Source organism: Ammodytes marinus (assembly GCF_949987685.1).
Source record: "Ammodytes marinus genome assembly, chromosome: 23".
In the NCBI taxonomy this organism is placed as follows: Eukaryota; Metazoa; Chordata; class Actinopteri; order Uranoscopiformes; family Ammodytidae; genus Ammodytes; species Ammodytes marinus.
The window spans coordinates 17,766,391-17,786,508 of NC_137227.1; the positions used below are offsets into that span (position 1 = coordinate 17,766,391).

Here is a 20,118-nt window from a genome sequence, read left to right on the forward strand (position 1 = left end):
CAATGATGTAGTAGTCTCTCTCTGTATGGGACTGATTCAATTCACCAGCCCCACTATTAAAGTCTCCCATCCCGGATGCTAAGAATACAACCATCTTGAGCCAAACTCCATCTATTGGTGCCTTTGCTTTATTAAGAAAGTTAAGAAAGTAAAAATTATTTTGCTGCTCCGACCTCGACTATGGTATTAATTCACGTGAATGACAATGAGGAAACCACACAAGATATTAAGTTTAACCAAATATTAATTTATTTAAACAAAGTTTAACGTAAGTTACTAAGTGGGTGTTTGTGATTAGTAATCATCTCCTGGAAGCCTGCAAATCAGGAGGTGCCAGGGGCTGTCACAAAAGGCATGAAGAAAAACATGTTTGACCTGATGCTTGTCCTCACGAGATTATATCAAAAGTTTGAGTAATGTTGTGGGTGGGGCATGAGCAATTAAAAGGTATAAAAAGGTTGAGGACTGAGTGAATGAGGCATAGGCGAAATGGCTCTCCAACAGCTACTGTGTGGTGTCACCGCATTGATCCTTCTCTCAACCAGAGGTAAGAAAGACAGATTTTACAAATGTTGAGTGTTGGCTGAAATCAAGGGTGGAAGGAGGCTGCAATGTTGCTGCTTCACTCAAAGAAAGACAATGCAGGGTGATTTTTTTTAAAACATTATAACATTTTGCCACACATTAAAAAAATTGAGATCTGACTTTAATCTTAGAATTCTGAATTTAAGTCATAATTCTGAGTTTAAAGTCAGAATTCTGAGAATAAAGTCAGAACTAAATTTTTAGGCAATATCTATCTAATTGAAATAGTAAATTTGCATTTCGAAAAACCCTTACTTTTCTTTTTGTTAATTCTTGTATGAAAAAAGACAAGTAAAATGCAAAAAAGTGCTTGAAAAAGCTTGCCTTAAGTTAATGGAAGGGAGCTTGGGCTGAGAACTGTTCAAATAATAATTAAAAGAAAGGCCTAAAGTAGCTCTTATCAAAGGGATGCGTTGAGTTATATTTTCTTCATGTGACATCTTGCCTGTCTCCATTTCCATATGAGTGCACCAACCACTCACCCTGCGATAGATCTTAAAAGTATTGGACGTCTTAGGCTAACTCTGGCTCACTCTGTCCCTGAAATAAACCAATAAATAAATGAATAATTATTAAAACATTTTGTAACGGTTTGCGGCATGAGAATGAAAGGCACAAGCAAAATAGAAAATTGTCAGCTGATCTTTGATTTTGCCTGCAAATATTTAATTTACTTAAAACAGAAAAATTTCTGGTTTTACAATGTAATCGAGTGCACGCAAAAAGCTAATCAATCAAAGTATTTAGAGGGTCAGAGGGCTTGTAATTCAGTGGATTTCCGCACTGCTAAAGTTGTTTAGTTTTTTTGAGTCAGTAACGGTGTCGGTCTGCACTATTATTTAAATGTTTAATTGTGTTACGTTTAGAAGTGTTTGTAAACGTTCACACAACCATAACTAACATCACATACAGTAGGTGACATATCTTTAATGGTTTTGTGTGGCGTTTTGGGGGTGAATTACAGTAGCCATTTCACTGCCAAACTCTTCACAAATGTTCCATCAATGCAAATTCCCCCGTGCGATATTTTGCGAGGACACTGTTGCTGCTTCCTGGGCTTACAGCGATTTAGTGAACCTGCAACAAAGTCTATAATAACACTACATTAATTAGCTGTTAACGAACCATTTATACCTGCTTAAAGAATGTTAAATGAGCATTAATTGAGCATTAACGAACTGCTATGCTTAATTAATGCTTAACTAAGCATAGTAAACTAAGCATAGCAAATGCTAAACCGTTGATAACTAAGCTTTTACAGTTAGTTGATAAGCACGAACTACACATTAATGAACCGTTAATAGCATTATCTAATCCTTGCATAACAGTTAATTAATGTACCTTTATTGCAAAGTCTTTATGTGACACCTGTAACCCATCAGGAATGAGTCCCAGATGGAATGACCTTTTACATTGATCAATCTCATCATCGCCCACATGTTCCGCTAGCGCTTTTTTGTGAGACGAGGATTAAATCTAAAATGTGGCTCCTCAGGTTTTTCTCTCCAAACAAAATCAAACATTCCCATCCTCTGTCGCTCTTGTTAGTCCAGTGTGTTCTCTATGCAAATGCAGGCCATTGTCTGTTTCGCCCTGTAAGGAATTTATCTCACATATTGTAATTTCTGTGTTCCATCTTTCAGGTAGTTGTCAAGCAACTGAATCCCTGAAGCCAAGTAAGTATCTGTGACTTTACATGTTTACTCTTCAACTTTTGTTTTCTTACGCCAGCTGTATAACTGCTCTTTGCCAGAAAAATTGTATATATATATTATTGGTGTGAATGGTAAATGGTAAATGGACTTGACTTATATAGCGCTTTTCTAGCCGGTTTTCTCAGCCCCAAAGCGCTTTACATATCTTACCACATTCACCCATTCATACACACACTCATACACACACTCATACACCGATGGCAGTAGCTGCCATGCAAGGCGCTCTCTGAACCATCGGGAGCAATTTGGGGTTCAGTGTCTTGCCCAGGGACACTTCGACATGTGGCGGGTAGGCGGGGAATCGAACTTCCGACCCTGCACACCAGAGGCAATCTTCCTACCCACTTCGCCACTGCTGCCGTGAATGTTGCAAGCATTCACACTATTGATATCCTACAGTTTTCAAATTATTATTTTTATTCCGCCACTGTAAAGAACTTCAACAACTTCAACATACTTGAACCGTCATTCAAACATTTGAAAATTCAGCTCTTCAAGGACATGTTGGGACCATTTCAACATTTTCAAAAAGAAAAATCATAATTTCATATTCTTTTAACGTTTTATGAAAAATATTCAAATCCCTTCTACTCATTCATACTTATTCCCACAAACTTCCTTGTACCTTCTAAATGTTCAGCTATTTCAGTACATTCATTTGTATGATTCAGAATGTTTTGGAACCTCCGCAGAATTCTGAGATAATTCAACTTTTATGAATTTTAATATTTCATGCAAAATTATGATTGTTCCTACTCATTCATACTTCATCGTAGAAACTCCATTCAATGTTTTCCCTGTTCGTCTTGCACAGGAGCACACTTTCATAATTCACTATTTTTTCATAAAATGTATAACTTCAGAGATTTTAAAGGTTTTAAACAAAAAATCTCTCCGTTAATTAATAGGGAAAGGGTCCAAACGCGAAGAGAGAAACTTAATTCAAACAGATAAATATTCAGCCGACTTCCTTCTTCAATTGTTATCATTCAAAATGTTCAACAAATGTATAGTTTTCACATGAGCCAGCCTTGTTTGAAGCGACGCAAAATCAAATTTATACAGTGAGTGGATGGAGCTACATTCCATGATCGGATGTCAAATGAACTCCATTTGCAACTTGCTGGCCAAACCACATTTTTTACAATACAGACCCAAACTTCGCACTGAATATTAATCGGAATCTCCTGGTTCTCACGGTATCTTCATTTTGTCTGTCAGACAAACGGTTTGCGAGCAAGAGACATTAGTTCGGATGGTACGTTTCACTGAGCTCTGGAGGGGCAGACATCAGTAACTGCATGTTCACCAGCTGTGATCACTTGAGGTTGATTAGCTCTCAGTCACCATAGTGACACCTGCACCTGTCTTTGACTCAACGATGACATCATATGCTAATGTAGGTCAAACTCCAATCCCTTAGGCTCCATAGAGAATACATAGACCAAGTTCAAGTGAAATTTTTATAAGTCGAGAGTTTGAGAATGCTTTTCCTCAAATAACTTTTAAATTGTTCAACTTTTTCAGGAGTTTGAAACGACCTCCTCTGGAATGTGCTATAGGTTCCCAAAAATAAGAAAAAATATTAAAACATGTATGTGGATTTTAAATTTTATTTTCCCAAAATTACTCCACAGCCGCATTCAAAGCGGATGAGAAAAATTCAAAATGTGTTAACTCAGTCATTTTGCATCCGATAAACTTCATTCAACATTCTACATGTTCAGCTCCTTCAGGACATTACATGGAAGTATCCTGATTGAGCTGAAAACAGGGTCGGGGGTTCGAATCCCCATTCCAACACAACATTTTAGACTTCACTGGATTTTCTTCAAAACTTGCACAGATGTTAATTATGACTCAGAGATGACATGGAAAGAGTTTAGAGGTCAAAGGTCAAATTTCAAGGTCACTGTGACATTGCCTTTTGAGACTGCATTATCTCATGAACGCTTCCACGTTTTTTCTTTAAATTTTGCACAGATGTTCATTATGACATCACAACAGTTTAGAGGTCAAATTTCAAGGTCACTGTGACATTGCCTTTTGTGACTGCATTATCTCATGAACGCTTCCACGTTATTTCTTAAAATTTTGCACAAATGTTGATTCTGACTCAAAGATGAACTGATTACATTTTGGAGGTCATAGTTCAAGGTCATAATTCATTACTCAAAGCTAGAAAGTCCATTCAAACTTCAAAATATTCAAAATTTTTAAAACATTCTATTATTCAACCATTCTGTTCATTCAGATATATTCATCCTTCGTTCTTCATCAACATTCAGCAGTGAAGCTTCAGCACCGTCAGCATTCACACCGCAATTTCTTCATGTAATTGCATTTATAGTTATTATTATTATTATATAAAGCGCTTTTCCAGCTGCTCAAGACGCTTGTATACGGTATATAACACAAAATAGAAACGTTATAATATGCATTTCCATTCAAGTAACTGAAACTGAACTGAAATGGAGAAGATGTTTCCCTAAACTTAAAGGCTCAGTCAGCGATTCTGAAAACAGGCTTCTTGTCAAAATCACATTTTGTCAGGGGGCGCTCGTGTTATAGTGGTTAGAGCGTCCCCTTCTTTGCCAAGTGGTGTTAGTAGCATAGACTTCATTGCATGAGTAGCGGCCTATATACAGTCTATGGTGGCAGCACTAAAAAATAAGTTTGAAATATGAATGTTTACATCTCTTATCATCCACCAGAATGTGGCATGGCTGTTGGTAACACCAGGATTGTAGGAGGTCAAGACTCCTCTCCAGGAAGTTGGACCTGGCAGGTGGGTTTACACAACGATGGCGAGCACTTCTGTGGAGGGTCCCTGATCAACGACCAATGGGTGCTGACAGCTGCTCACTGCCTAGAAGAGTAAGGGCCAATGTTTTATTTTGTTAAATTCTGTAGCAACACTAAGCGTAAATTATTAACGCTTGAATAATTTGTAAAAATGCAACAGGTACTCTGTATCTAAACAAAACTAACAATTTCACTTCTGTGTCTTCAAAAAAGTGCCAAAGCAGAGAACCTAGAGGTGTCTCTGGGCCGCCACAGCCATACCGGTCCAAACCCCGGTGACATTTATCGGGGAGTTGAGAGAGTTGAATGCCATCCTGATTACGATGACGAGACCTTTGACAATGACATATGTCTCCTGGAGCTTTCGTCCCCTGTGGAATTCAATGACTACATACAGCCAGTCTGCCTAGCCTCCGCGGAGAGCGAGTTCTACACCGGGACTAAAAGCTGGTACACTGGTTGGGGGATCACTGATAACGGTAAGATTGCAAAATGCACATTTGCACGTTTGACTTAATCACTGTCCTAAATACTAAGTTATAAGTACCGAGATGTGGAAATGATGAATGCAACTGTTTTGTGCAAAAGTGGCACCTCTCTCTTTAAGCTAGTCCATTGTCAACGTTTTCCTGACATGCATGAATGATAATTTAAAGCTCCCATATTATACACTTTTCGGTACTATTATACACCATATTATATGGTCTTAGTGGTCCCTAATACGTTTTTCAATTGTTTACTGAAAAAAACTTTCAGATAATTTATTGTACTATGCTGATGTTCAGCTAATCTCACAATGGCCTATTTTTTAAAAAGAGCTGCAGCTCCCCTCGTAAATATACAATCTTTGAGCTGCCCCCGCCCCCTGTCCGGAAGCGAAGCCAGATACGCCTCGCCCTCTGTCTGTCAGGGCCGTGGACCAATAAGAAATAGGGGTGTGGGCTGCACAGTGGAAGCTTCTGGCTTTCCAGTTTGTGAGGTCAGAAACTGGGAGAATTCTGACTGGAGTATATTGAGGGGGAGGGGTGGGGGTTTCAGAAAAGGGGAGAGTGAGAAAAGGAGAGATTGATATTTTGGCAGTCTCTAGGCACACCGTGGACGCATGGATATGTTGGAACACATTTAAAAAGTGCATTTAGCATAATATGGGACCTTTAAGGCAAGGTATGTTTTTTCAAGAACTGGTCAATTTTGAGAGGTTTGGCTATTTTGCTTCCATAACATGTCTTCTTTCATACTAGTATAAATAAAATGTCCAAATGTACATTAAGGTGTTTGGGTATTTGACTGAACCTTGTCTCTTTGTGTCTGTATATTTCTACTACACAACCATCTTTAACAGCAAACATAGGGTTTTTTCTACAATAGTCCAAACATCTCAACTTCTAAAGCACGGAACCTTCATCTCTCCTGATAGTTAGCTTGCACCCTACGTGGTAGCTGCTGCTATTGGTGTATGAATAGGTGAATGTGTGCAAAACGCAAGCGCTTTGGGTCTATGAAAAAAACAGGGAAAGCGCTGGATAATTGGAGTCCATTTACCATTTCTTAAAAATATTCAGAAAATCTTTTTTTTTTTTTTTTTTATCTCCCATAGGTTCTTATTCCGACATCCTTCAGGAAGTGAGGATTCCAATTGTGGGAAACAAAGAGTGCGGGTGCACCTATCCTGACCTCACAGAAAACATGATCTGTGCTGGGGCCAGAGGGAGGGATGCATGTCGGGTAACCACCACTTTTTTTTTTTAAATGTAATTCCTTGTTGTGTGGCAAGGGAGAAATGTACTAGAAAGCAGAAGAATTTTGACCTGGGAATTAGTACCTGGGTTAGAGGGCAGATTGTATAGCTGGTAGATTGATTGCCAAAGACGCCTGGATTTACAACAGTACTTAAAATTCACATTCCAGAAATGTGCTAACTTTACCAATGAGCCAAACGTTTACTAGATCGTTTTCCTGAAACCATCTTACATTTTGGGATCCAATTATAAATGTAGTTTTGGTGCTCAAAATATTTATGCCAGGACTTTTAAAAAGGAAGTTACCAATCAGTGATACCTTATGCTTAAACAGCATATCCTATCCTATATACCAACGACTATCACTTGTTTGTTCACAGGGAGACTCAGGGGGCCCACTGGTGTCCAAATATTACGGTGTTTGGATCCAAAGTGGAGTTGTGAGTTTTGGTGATGGCTGCGGCGAGAATCCTGGAGGTAATGCCCGTGTGTCCCAGTACGAGGAATGGATTTCCAACATCACCGGCAACAGCAGCCTTCCAGGATTCGTCACCTTCGATTCCCCAGGAGTTGACCCCGACTCAAACTTTACCTGTCCCACCCCACCACCTGAGCCCACTGACCAGAGCTGGCCCGAGGCATAAGCGGAGGCCCCCCTTAACCTTCCTCCTGTGTTAACTTTCTGCTACCATCCATGGTGTTAGCGGGTCGGTTTCGACCCGTGTCTGAAATCAGCTGTAAAAAACACTAAAAACAATGATCTATCATCCTTTTTGTTTATCATCTCTTGGTTACCTTGTTAGGCTTCCTTATCCATGAAACTATTGTTTTTAATATTTTTGGTGTAGGCAGCTGGGCCTTTTTTTTGTCAGCATGCGCCTCAATTTCAATAAATAAAATGGTAAAATGAACCTCAAGAGAATCATATAAATAAATAATTGGTTGTTGTGTTACCTGATCATTACTGAGGGGTATGAGAACACATTTCTTAACTAAATTTGTTTTATTTATTTTTTCATATTAATATTATTGACTTTTTTAACATTTACGGTGTTACTGGTCAATTACGACCCATAAATATTTATTTCAGAAAAGAGCAAAAAAAACTTTTATTTCAGCATTATACAAACACACAATGAAAACCAGAACAAGTCACAACACAAAATATAGATTTGTAAGGTCAAATAAACAACAACCAATCAACTAATCAAACCAATCGAAATCAATTACTAGTTCCAAAACTAGTAAAGAAAAACAGAGTAAAAGTCTCTGTGTGCATGTGTATGTGTGTGTGTACAGATGTGTGATAAAGAGCAACACTTTTAGTGTTCTTTGCAGAGATATTTCTTGCATGTAAAGCACAATATGTTTATCTTTCTGTCCTTAGTGCTTCGGCAGACCTGACACCTCTTATTTTTAGAATCAGGTGGCCATTTTCACCAAAAAAATGATCCAGAACTTGGCTCACTGTATATCTCCTCATTTTTGAATACTGCAAATAGGAGATGTGCACTCTGCAAGTCACCAACTCTATACTGAATTGACCTCACATGTCTGGATATGCCCGTCTGTTTGTTTCGCTTTTATGCAGGTATAAGGGCAAAACAAGTCAAAATGAGAACCCCCCCAGAGCTCACATGATTGGGAGAGGAGCTGACTGTCATTGTGTTGGCTGACAGTGCACTTATGATTTCAGTTTTGGCTCTAATTATTGTTTTTTAAATCTTATTTTATAACCGGGTCGAAAACGACCCTAACACCACCAGTGTTATAATTTCCACCAGAGCATTTTATAATTAAGTGAAACATTTTTAATTTTTTTCATTTTGTTGAAATAGTGGTTCCTGACAAAGTCAAGAAATCTTGAGGCAATAAACAAAATGTAAGTGGTTCTTTTATGCATTTGAAAACCATAACGGGTCGGTGGCGACCCTAACACGAGAGGAAGGTTAAATTATTATGTATTTATTTTTTTAGTTTGTTTGATATCAACATCATATTATGCAAATGTAAGTTATCATACAAAAAAGGAATAAAATGTTTTGGTCTAGATAATTTATAGCTTAAAAATGTTATCAGTTCATCTGGGAGGTAATCCGAAATTATCTGATCATGTCACGTTCACATCCATGCACAGTGTGTATTGAGTTTATTTAAAAACAATTGGAAATGGGGCTGCCCTCACTTGCCCATGTACTGTGTATAGTCTATAGCCTATTTCAGCCTCGTCTGTGGAAAAAAAGATACAGTAGCTGGACAACAGAGTTCTTCTGCTTCGTTCCTCTCACTGCATTTAAATGCATTCATTATATTACAGAGAAATATGTCCCGTAAAAGAAAAAGAGCACCAAGCCCAACCCAGAGGGCCCTCCATAATCAGGGATGGGTCCGATCCAGTATTGGTATCGGGGCCGATATGGCCGTAATCCACGGATCGGATATCGGATGTATGCCACCGATCCATGTTTTTTTTTTTTTTTTTTTTTTTTTTAATAAATATTTAAAAAAAAAGATTAATAATGAAGGAAAATATTAGTTTTTAATTAATAGCAAACTTCAACCGTAGTTTCGTAATTAGAAGTTCTACAAATAAATATCCTGCTATAGTTTTTTTTTTTTATCCCAAGCTACGCGGCTTTTGCTGTTTGGCGCGAGGCTACATTACAACAAAGGAATACACTGGAGCCGGTTACGCAGAGAGATAGGCTACAACATGTCTTCTGTTTGGCGATATTTCACTCTGGAAACACCAAGTAGCAAGACTGCAACCTGCAATGTATGTAATGCTATTGTTCCGAGAGGTGGAAGTTCCTTGGCATCATACAACACAACAAATATGATTAAGCATTTGCGAAAGCACCATGTGAAGGAACACGAGGAGTTTGTGCTAGCTATGAAGCCAAATGTTTCCACTCAGCAGCAGAGTCTCGCGGACGCTTTTCAGAGGACCGCAAAGCTTCCAGCAAACAACATCAAGGCTAAAGGCATTACAGCGAAGGTAGTTAATTTCATCGTTCTAGATGACCAACCACTGTCTGTCGTGGAAAATGCTGGATTTCGCAGCCTTTTGGAACACCTAGAGCCGCGATACAGTTTGCCATCGAGGCGATACATTTCGGACACTGCGCTACCAGAGCTTTACAAACGAGTGGCAGCGCAGTTACTCGAGCAGCTGAAATATGTGCAGTCGATGAGTTTCACTACCGACATTTGGACCTCGGCTGTTAGTCCGTTGTCGTGCATCAGTCTTACAGTGCACTGGTTAAAACCGGACACATACGCCCCACAGCGAGCGGTGCTGCAAGTTAAAAAGTGCAGAGGGTCACACACCGGCAGTGCAATTGCAGACATTATTAAGGAGATGCTGGGCGAGTGGGAGATACCGTTGCCGAAAGTACATGCATTCCTGCGAGACAACGCGAGCAACATGAACAAGGCTATGCGAGAGTTGGGAGTTTCAAGTTTGGGCTGTTTTGCTCACACTTTGCAAGATGTCCAGACGAGGTGGAACAGCTCCTTCTACAGGATAAAGAGCCTTCTGCAGCAGAAGCGAGCCCTTTGCGCATATGCCGCAGACCACAACATGCCCGCAACGCTGTCGGTCAATGAGTGGACACTGCTTGAAAAAACGCAGACAGTGCTGGAACCATTTGAGGAGCTTACCCGGAACGTCAGCTCCGAAACCTCAACTGCCGCTGATGTTATCCCAGCCATATCCGTCTTGAAGCGTATGCTTGCCAGGGAGGACAGTGCAGATAGTGGCATCAAAACCATGAAAAAAACACTTCTGGAAGCTGTCAACCAATGCTTCAGCAGCATCGAAAGTGATCCTCTCTACTCTGTGGCCACCTTACTGGACCCCGATATAAGGACAGGTGAGACTGATTTTTTCTCTCTTAATACTCTAAAGTAGACTATAATTTATTTAAGCATATTTAGAAATAGATCTTTGATCATTTAAGAATGTATTTGCTTCCGCCAACACAAATAGTGCGGCATCAATAGTCGGGGCGGAGCGCGTTGCCATCGCAACGTGTAAACAACGGAAGTGAACAAGACCTGCAGTGTTTATTCTGGTAACATTAACCACAGTGGCCCGATGTCCCGTAAAAGTCACCGGCGGCTCTTAATATAGCTGGATATAAGGTCCGCTACCGCTACTTAATCCAAACCCCACACTTAATTTCCCAGAGTTTATGAGTGTATTTCTGCCCGGGGGAGTGGGAAAGGTTGTAGCCAGAGTTTAGCGCCACACATTATTTCTCCTTAGCCTCTGCTGTGTTAATTATTTATGTTCACATGATCTTAGCTTCTCTTACTCAACTTCTTTCTTTTTTTGTCAGATTCTTCACAGATGGAGTCATTCTGACGAACGCCAAGGCTGTCCTGTTACAAGAGATGGAGAAGGTGGAAATCACCTTGAACAGGACATCTACTGATGAACATGCATCAACAGCAGAACCAGCAGGAAGGGTGCCTCGCATGGAGACATCTGAGCCAACCTCAAGCCATCACAGCAGCTTGGCCAGTCTTTATGACAACATCCTGGAGGAGCATCACGCAGATACAACGGAACTAGGGAGTGCTGCAGTCCAAATGCAGACGTATTTGAGAGACAGAACCATCATGCGCAGTGAGTGCCCGTTCAAATACTGGGAAAACACCCATGCCCGTTTTCCAATCCTTGCTGCCACTGCACTAAAGTTCTTGAGTGCCCCCATCAACAAGTGTTGAAAGCGAGAAAATGTTCAGCACAGCATCAAACATTGTAGATGAGAAAAGGAACAGGCTCACAGCAGAGAGAGCAGAAATGCTCATTTTCCTCAAGAAGAACCTGCCAATGTTTCAGTGACATTTCAGTGTTCTCAAACTCAAGTGTTTGTTAAAGGTTGCTGTTGTTTTTGTTCTTAAAATAGATTATCCTGTTCAGATTTAGGAATCTAAAAGCAGCCGTTTTTGTTTAGTTTTGTTTGTGGATATTTAAATATTTATTTTTAAACTTTAAAAACCTTGTGAAGGATTTCAAGTTGTTGTATAGTTATGTATTAATCTTTCAAACAAGTTCAAATAAATATGTTCAAATGCATTGAAACCGTTTTGCTTCTTTCTTTCTTTTTACATGACCACCAGTCACCATCAACAAAATGTATAATATCGTATCGGTCAGTATCGGTATCGGCCGATATCCAAACCCCAGGTATCGGATTCGGATCGGAACTAAAAAAAGTTGATCGGTGCATTGGTTTTTATGGAAAATCCATGTGTCCTTCTTCAATAGCTTCTAATTCATCTGACCCAGTGTCTCCAAATTATTTGTTCACAAAATGTCTCAGATTTAATTTTCCTCTCCAAGTGCACCAGATTCATGCATTTCACTTTAAAAAGGTTAAAAAAATCTCCCGGGGGGGGGGGGGCATACCACCGGACACCCCTAGGAGGGTCTGAATCGCGGCTGTCTAATATTTTCACACAGCTGCACAGTGGAGGCACTAGCGGAAAACACTGGGTTTGTGAATGATATTTAACAAAGATCTATAGTTTCAGCAGTGCTAACATTGGAGAGGGGCCCCCTAATCATATTTCGCTTAGGGCCCCATGAAGGCTTGGGCCGGCTCTGCCACTGACCCTGCCTACACTTAACCCCCTACCAAAACCACGCCCCCTACCGAATACCCACCCCATAACGAATTCCCCCCTCAAACTACCGAGGGCGGTAAAGGTGGCGGCAGCATCTTCGACAGTGGCGAGAACCTGATCCGCTTCTCCCACTTCACTCACTTCTTCTCACTCTGTGGTCTGGTTCTCTCGTTCTATGCGCTGGTGTGAAAATAAAGTGTCAATCTATCTGTATTAGCCTTTAAAGGGGACAGGCTTCAATAACGTATCATCTTCAACACATCTCGATTGAAGAATTAGTCTTGTTTAAAACGGTTGGCTTCCAGATATGTTTTTCTGTAATAAAAACAAACAAATACTGAGTGACAGAATGATGAGGAAGGCAAATCCCCATTGTATGTAATGTAATGGACAATAAAGCTTCGTATCTAAACATGATTTCCCTGATCTCTTGGGTCCAAAAATCTGCTCTAAAAAAGGCAGAAACTCAAGTAAAGTACAGTTACTCAAAAATGTGAATATCTGGGGGGAACGGGGCGCTCGTGCTGTAGTGGTTAGAGTACCCTGTCTTTAAAAATGTAGTATCTGAGTTTACTACTCAAGAAAAGGTGATCAAAACCATCCCTTTAACTGTGCCTGCATGCTTGAGGAAGAAATGGGCAAAGGTTGCTTATAGTGGATACTATTTTACTAAGTAATACCACAAACCCCACCTTCACGGATGTCAGCCACCCCAGAGGTTGGTTTTCTTCCCATTTATCCAACCGGAAGTGCTATATCTCCATTAAGAATTGCTTGTTGTCAGTTTCCATTATTAGGTAGGTATGGATTACCTCAAGGGTCAATACTCAGACCTATTCTGTTCTCAATGTATATGATTCCACTGGGTGAGGTCATCAGGAAACATGGAATCTCTTTTCATTGTTATGCTGATGATTCCCAGTTGTACCTACCCATCAAGCCCAATCACCCAAATATGCTTAGCTCAATTAATGAATGCCTAAATGACACCAAATGTCATCAAAAGCTGGATGTCACTACATTTTAAGTAATACAAAATACTGCCATCTACTGGTGACCTGTTCCAACATAATTAATTTTTATGCTGATGATTCCCAGTTGTACCTACTGTTTAATGAAATCCAGAGGTCCTGTTAAGTGTAAATGTTACCACAGTTATTTGAACAAAATTATCAATGATGTAGTAGTTTCTCTGTATGGGACTGATTCAATTCACCAGCCCCGATATTAAAGTCTCCCATCCCGGATGCTAAGAATACAACTATCTTGACTTGGGGTAGGATAATTTTTCTAAGTTCACCTGCATCAAAATGTACATTGATGCAGGTGACACAGACAGACGCACACACACAAAAGAGCTATCAATAGCCCAGTGATGGATCGCACATGCCAAGCTCCTTTCTCTCTTTCTTTCACACATTCTCAAGTGAATACCAGTATATAGGTATTGTGTAAGTCTACTGTGTGGGGATTACCAGAAGGGCCGTCGTTTGAAAGGATAAAAGGCGTTGTCAATGTATTGACCCGGGCGAATGTACACGCTGAGAGATGGATGATGACACACCTGCAGCTGAGCATTCTCTATTGTGGCGTAGTGATCCAGGCTGAGAAAATTGTTCTTAAAGATGTTATAAAATCTATCTATCTATCTATCTATCTATCTATCTATCTATCTATCTATCTATCTATCTATCTATCTATCTATCTATCTATCTATCTATCTATCTATCTATCTATCTATCTATCTATCTATCTATCTATCTTTTTTTAAGTAGATTTTTTGTCATCTTCAAGCTTTATTAGACAGTACAGAGTTGAAATGGGGAGACAGAGAGAGAGAGAGGGGGGGGGGGGGATGACCTGGGTTGTGACGGGTTGTGAAACAAAAAGATACATTCACTGATTTTGATGAAACGTGATTTTGACAACAACCATTCTCGACAGAATCACTGACTCCATCGTTAATAACATGATCTAATTTTTTCCCCACACTACTGGGGTCAGTTTTTTTTTTCCTTCACCAATTACTTCCGAAAACTTCTAAAAGAGCAGTGAAAGTTTTGCAAAGGCTCAAATCAAGCTGTAATTTGTGCCTACTACAGAACAGCAAAGGAAATGTGTGTGTGTGTGTGTGTGTGTGTGTGTGCGTGTGCGTGTGCGTGTGTGTGTGTGAGCATTTGAAGAATGAGTCAATCATGAAGTTGCCGTTGTGAGTGAAGGTAGAGCGAGAGAATTATGTAAAAATCAAACAGTGGATGTGATTTATAGGCTCCCGGAAACGCACACACACACACACACACACACACACACACACACACACACACACACACACACACACACACACACACACACACACTGAGACAGAAGATATGTATGAGGTACAAACTTTTGGATGAATGCTATATGCCCTGCCAAAGGGTTTTAGCGTAATTGTAGCTCATTTGGAATAACAGGAACCAATTACAATACTTGGCTTGAGGTTTGAAATGATAAAAGATCATTCAAAATCTGCAGAAAAACATGGATTTGTAATCTAGGGAAAATAATTCGGCCCACGGCTAAGAAAAAAAATTAGAGGAAGAAGTTGTTTTTTGTGTTATGCACTTCGAGAATAAAAACAAAATTCAATATTGAGAGGGAAATAAAATGGTCTATCTCTTTAAGACCACATCAAACAGCTCATATGACTGCCTCAACAAAATGCCTTGTGTAGATGAACTGGTGAAACTGTTCTCCATAGTAGCTTAGGCTCATGCACTTTTTTTTCTGTTATTTTTTTCCCTCAATATTGTAATCCTTCTTTCTATTTTTTTTTCTTCCCCGTGGCCCTTATACTCTTCCATAGAAATCACTTAGTGGAGGTAGGAGGCGCGATTGTTCACCTTTGTAACCCAACACTTATCCACAATCACAAACACAATCTAGTCATGCAGTCATGACACTAGAGGGGAAAAAAATCTAGGTTAAGGTTTAAAAAATAATAATAATAACAATAAAAAGTTGGCAATTAATTCCAGCCAATCTACATCACTGTCTAAATGTTTAAATTGTCTTTTTTTCTGTATGTATTTGCATTGTATATAGTGTATCTATTGTTGTTTTTGTTGTGCATTTGTTTGACTTGACGTCATTGCAAAATGAGGGACATCCCTGAACTGATCTTTCGAGTATTTTAAAAGGTTAAATGAAAAGGAAATAGACAATGGGCTTACACAAATGCAAAAGCACAGCAGCCATTGACTCTGACAAAAGCCTTAAGGTTGTTTTGATGTTACCTATTGGGTAAGGGTGAGTCATCTTCACTGTACAAATCCCCAGACAGATCAACAATAGCTGGATTGTTTTCTTAGTTAAAAGGTTAAACAGAAGTGAAATCAAACACCATTCAAAGCTTTGGAACCGGCTCGACTAGTTTGACCATCACACTGATTTTCCAATATGTCTCGATCAACATTGTAGGTCCAACTTGATTTTTTCAGAGCAGAGTAATTGCTGCTTGACAAGCTTGCTGATTGTAATTCTTGAGTCAGACATGCAGACAGACAGGCAGACAGACAGACAGACAGACAGACAGACAGACAGACAGACAGACAGACAGACAGACAGACAGACAGACAGACAGATACTTTGGGGCCATTAGAGCCACGATGACTCATCACATTTTGGTCAGGGGGGAAAAATATATACGCATATAAATATACAAGGGAATCATTTAAAATTTTGGTCCACATTTTATCGTAAAACAAATTTCGATTGAATGTTATCATAATTATCAATAAAGTACTTAATTCACACACACACACACACACACACACACACACACACACACACACACACACACACACACTCCCTTTGCTGTTCTGTATATTTCTGACACATGTGTAAGTCTAGTGTGCGGTAGCTTTAGTGAACTTGCAGCAACGTTATGTCACACCTGTTACCCGATTGGAACAGGCACGCAATTGTTCATCTTAACAATGATCTCATCGACCGTCATGTTCCCATGGCGATCCGTCGATGGTATCTGGCTGTTGGTGTCAAATGTCTACTGTGCTGTAGCCAAGTTATAATATTTAGGAACATTCAATTTCAAATAGATTTTTTTTTCTTTTTTTTTAAGATATTCTCTTTGGATTTTCAAGCTTTATTAGACAGTACAGAGTTGAAATGGGGAGACAGAGAGAGAGGGGGGATGACCTGCAGTAAAGGTCCACGGGTCGGACTCGAACCCGTGACCACTGCAACGAAGGCCGGAGCCAATATGGTACGCGCTCTATCCACTACGCCACCGGAGCGCCCCTTCAATTCGATTTTTGATATCATATATATCGATTTTTTATTTTTACTATTTTCGACCAGGTTTCAAGAGGCTTTAAAAATGAACTACAAACCTCAGTCCACTTCACTTTGCCACACACAAATGCACACACACTCGCACACACACACACACACACACACACACACACACACACACACACACACACACACACACACACACACACACACACACACACAGCACTAATCTTCCATTCCAATCACCGTTCCATCTCTCACCCCCAATCAATACTATCTGTCCATGTGATTGATACGGACGAGAGAGGTTTCATGTGATTGCATCAGTTAATCAGTATCATTACAAACAGTTTGTCTGCTGCATATCAACGTCTTCTCACCCGCCACAGCCGCCCACCTGTCAATCAAGCCCTCTGTCTCTGTGTGTGTGTGTGTGTGTGTGTGTGTGTGTGTGTGTGTGTGTGTGTGTGTGTGTGTGTGTGTGTGTGTGTGTGTGTGTGTGTGTGTGTGTGTGTGTGTGTGTGTGTGTGTGTGTGTGTGTGTCTGTCTGAGTGTCAATCAACCCCTCTGTCTTTACCGTACCTGCCTTCGTCAATCTGTGTGTTTTCCCCATTCCCCCTTGCAAACGTGTATTTCAGTGAATCACGTTGTTCATGTGTCTTAAAAAAGATGACATTTAATCCAAAAATATGCAGACACCACTTACACTGGATCAGCATTAGACAGACAGTCGCTCTCATAAATTTGAAGAGACCAATAAACACCCCAAAAAAAGTGTCATAAAAACGTTACAAACCCCCCCTCCCCTAAAAAAACTTTCATTCAGGTCATTTTGTTGCCCCAAATCAATGTTTTTTTTTACGCCAAAAATCACCAAAAACTGCCAAAGAGCTGCACCCCAAAATGCCCCAAAACAATCTCTAAACGTCTCATCCGGTCTAAATAGGGATAAAGGTTGAGTCAGCAATCTGAAAAAAGAATCTGGTGTTAATACAGGCTCTGTAAAAGGCTATGCCAACAGAGGATGGCCATCGTAACTAGCAACAAACCCGTTTACAGAGCCTATGGTTGTATAGAAACACTGGGTTTATCAGAGCAAAGACAGGTAGCAGATCGTGAAGATATATACTCAGATTTTGACAAAAAGGTTTTTTTGACAACAAGGGTTCTCCAGAATTACTGACTCCACCTTTAAAGTCCCCTCACACCCCATGCAGGCTTTTTACACTTTTTCACAGACTTTTGCTCAAGCCGAACCCCGTACAGTAGCTGAAAAACTCACTGCTAACTTGCTAGCTCTCCAGGCTAATCTAGTCAGAAACAATAGTCACACATAGCTTCTCTGTTTTTATCTCTCTAGTGCTGGGTCTACTTTCCCCTGGCGTATCCCTCCTCCCCCTCAAAGGTCAGCTCTGTCAGGGAAAACGTGTTGTTGCTAAATTGTTTGGATTTGTGTATCAAAGTTCAAGTCAAAGTTCTCCTGACTGTGGCATATCCATCGGAATAAATTGATTTTGAAGCAATGTGGTTCCAGGCAGTCGAAGCGAAATAGGTCCCCATCAGTTAACAACACATAATAGGGGACACATTTAACAAGGGAGTGGGGAAAGTGTCAATCAACGAGAGTTAGACACACTGTCCTAAGGTCTCATCTTCCAAAATATGTGAACACACCGGTGGGTGACTCAACGGTGGTTATGTTGGCCTGAAAAAAACAAATGGTACAAGGTGTGCTACTAAACTTGCCATGGCTCAGCATATAGGCGTTTAAAGGAATACTTCACCCATACGGAACAGGCGTTCTATCATTATTAAATCACTATTATAATATAATGAATTAGGTTTTTCTTCCCTCTGTCTTCCCTCAGTCTTCCCTTGGCCCAGCTGTCCTGTTAATCCTAACCCTTACTGTGATGTCACACATTAGTAAAATGTAGGGTTGGACAGTGAGACCATAAAACACTCTTTCTGCCTTTTCTCAGGCTAGGATGAACCAATTTCATTTTGCACATTTATACTAAATAGGATCTCAGAATTCAATACACCTTCATATTCCCACCGGTGAAGTAGGTCTTTAAGTAAGGAGTTAAATGTATAAAAAAAATATATAAAAAATTAAATGACATCATTACACTCCAGGCGAATAGGGAAACCTTTTTAACTTATTAGATATCTTTTGTCAACTTTGCCTTCGTTGATTACTAACATTCTAACACACGATTATCGTATTAATTTTTTTTCTTTTTTATATAACCCTATGTCCGTGAGAATTGAAAGGTGTACTGGGCACATTTCACAGTAAAGCACAAGATGTACGGTATTTCATGAGAAGTCGGCACAGGTAGCAGGGCACGAAACACGTGTTTGGCGACTACACAATGGGTTCCTCATTGTCAATCACCTTATAATAACAGATTATGAAAATAGTAGCTACTGTCATGAGCTTCATGCATGAATAGACTTTGACAGCAGAAGAATGCTGTGTTCTTGGGGGAGTTTTTCTGTTCCTCAGAAATTAACAAAAGAGGATTCTATCATTTGTCTTGTGCAAAGAAAACATGTCAACAGGAGCTAAAAATATCGATTTTCAATACAAAAAAATATTTAGAATGGATTAACTATTACAGTATCAGGACTCAAGCACTGTACTCTGAGAGAAAGCAGCCCTCTCAACCTCGTAATGGGGTTAAAGGTGCTGTAAGCGGAGTGGTTATTTTAGCTAACTTCCTGTCAGTTACTGCAGTTAGCAGTCCCCTCGCTCGTCCCTACGTCACCACATTAATGCACTGCGGTCTTCAAGCAGCGAGTTATCTAGCATCATCTCAGATCCATGATGGATGATAAAAAACATCAAAACAGACATTGGGAAGGATTTTTACCTGCTCCGCCATTGTAGGAGCATAAACATTCACCCATCTGTCGCTCTGGCGTGCACCGGCAGTGAGACCATGAGTGAGACGGGTGTCGGTTTCTAGCGTTCTCTCTTGCGATTGGATAAAAATTTCGGGATCCTCCAATAAGTTTATTTGCCGATTACATGCAGAGCAGCTGACTGAGAGATCGGCTTTATGAAACGCGCACATTATGTAAGTGATCACTGTATGAATACAGAGCGATTTAACACTTATATTAACATAAATAAACCGCTTACTTCACCTTTAATGGGAATTTCAGAATATAATTTGTTAATGTTTTTTTGGGGGTATTTTAACCTTTTTATTGACGGTTGAGAGGAGAGAGTACAGAGAGGAAATTGAGAGAGAGAGAGGGGGGTGACAAGCAGTAAAGGTCCACGGGTCAGACTCGAACCCACGACCACTGTGACAAGGACTGAGCCAATATGG

At 40.0% G+C, this 20,118-nt stretch overlaps 2 protein-coding genes across 2 annotated transcripts; both read left to right on the top strand.

The window, feature by feature from the left end:
* Window positions 1-489: 489 nt before the first annotated feature.
* LOC307268986 (tryptase-like) lies at window positions 490-7,488 on the top strand (the record flags this gene model as incomplete). Its single annotated transcript, XM_080051807.1, has 6 exons — window positions 490-547; window positions 2,229-2,261; window positions 5,015-5,177; window positions 5,319-5,584; window positions 6,703-6,830; window positions 7,225-7,488. The coding sequence occupies 6 exons, from the start codon at window positions 490-492 to the stop codon at window positions 7,486-7,488; spliced, it is 912 nt and encodes a 303-aa protein (XP_079907933.1).
* A 2,192-nt stretch (window positions 7,489-9,680) lies between these two features.
* On the top strand, window positions 9,681-11,578 carry LOC307268987 (zinc finger BED domain-containing protein 4-like; the record flags this gene model as incomplete). The annotated part of the gene is made up of 2 exons (XM_080051808.1): window positions 9,681-10,719; window positions 11,199-11,578. The coding sequence occupies 2 exons, from the start codon at window positions 9,681-9,683 to the stop codon at window positions 11,576-11,578; spliced, it is 1,419 nt and encodes a 472-aa protein (XP_079907934.1).
* Window positions 11,579-20,118: the final 8,540 nt, after the last annotated feature.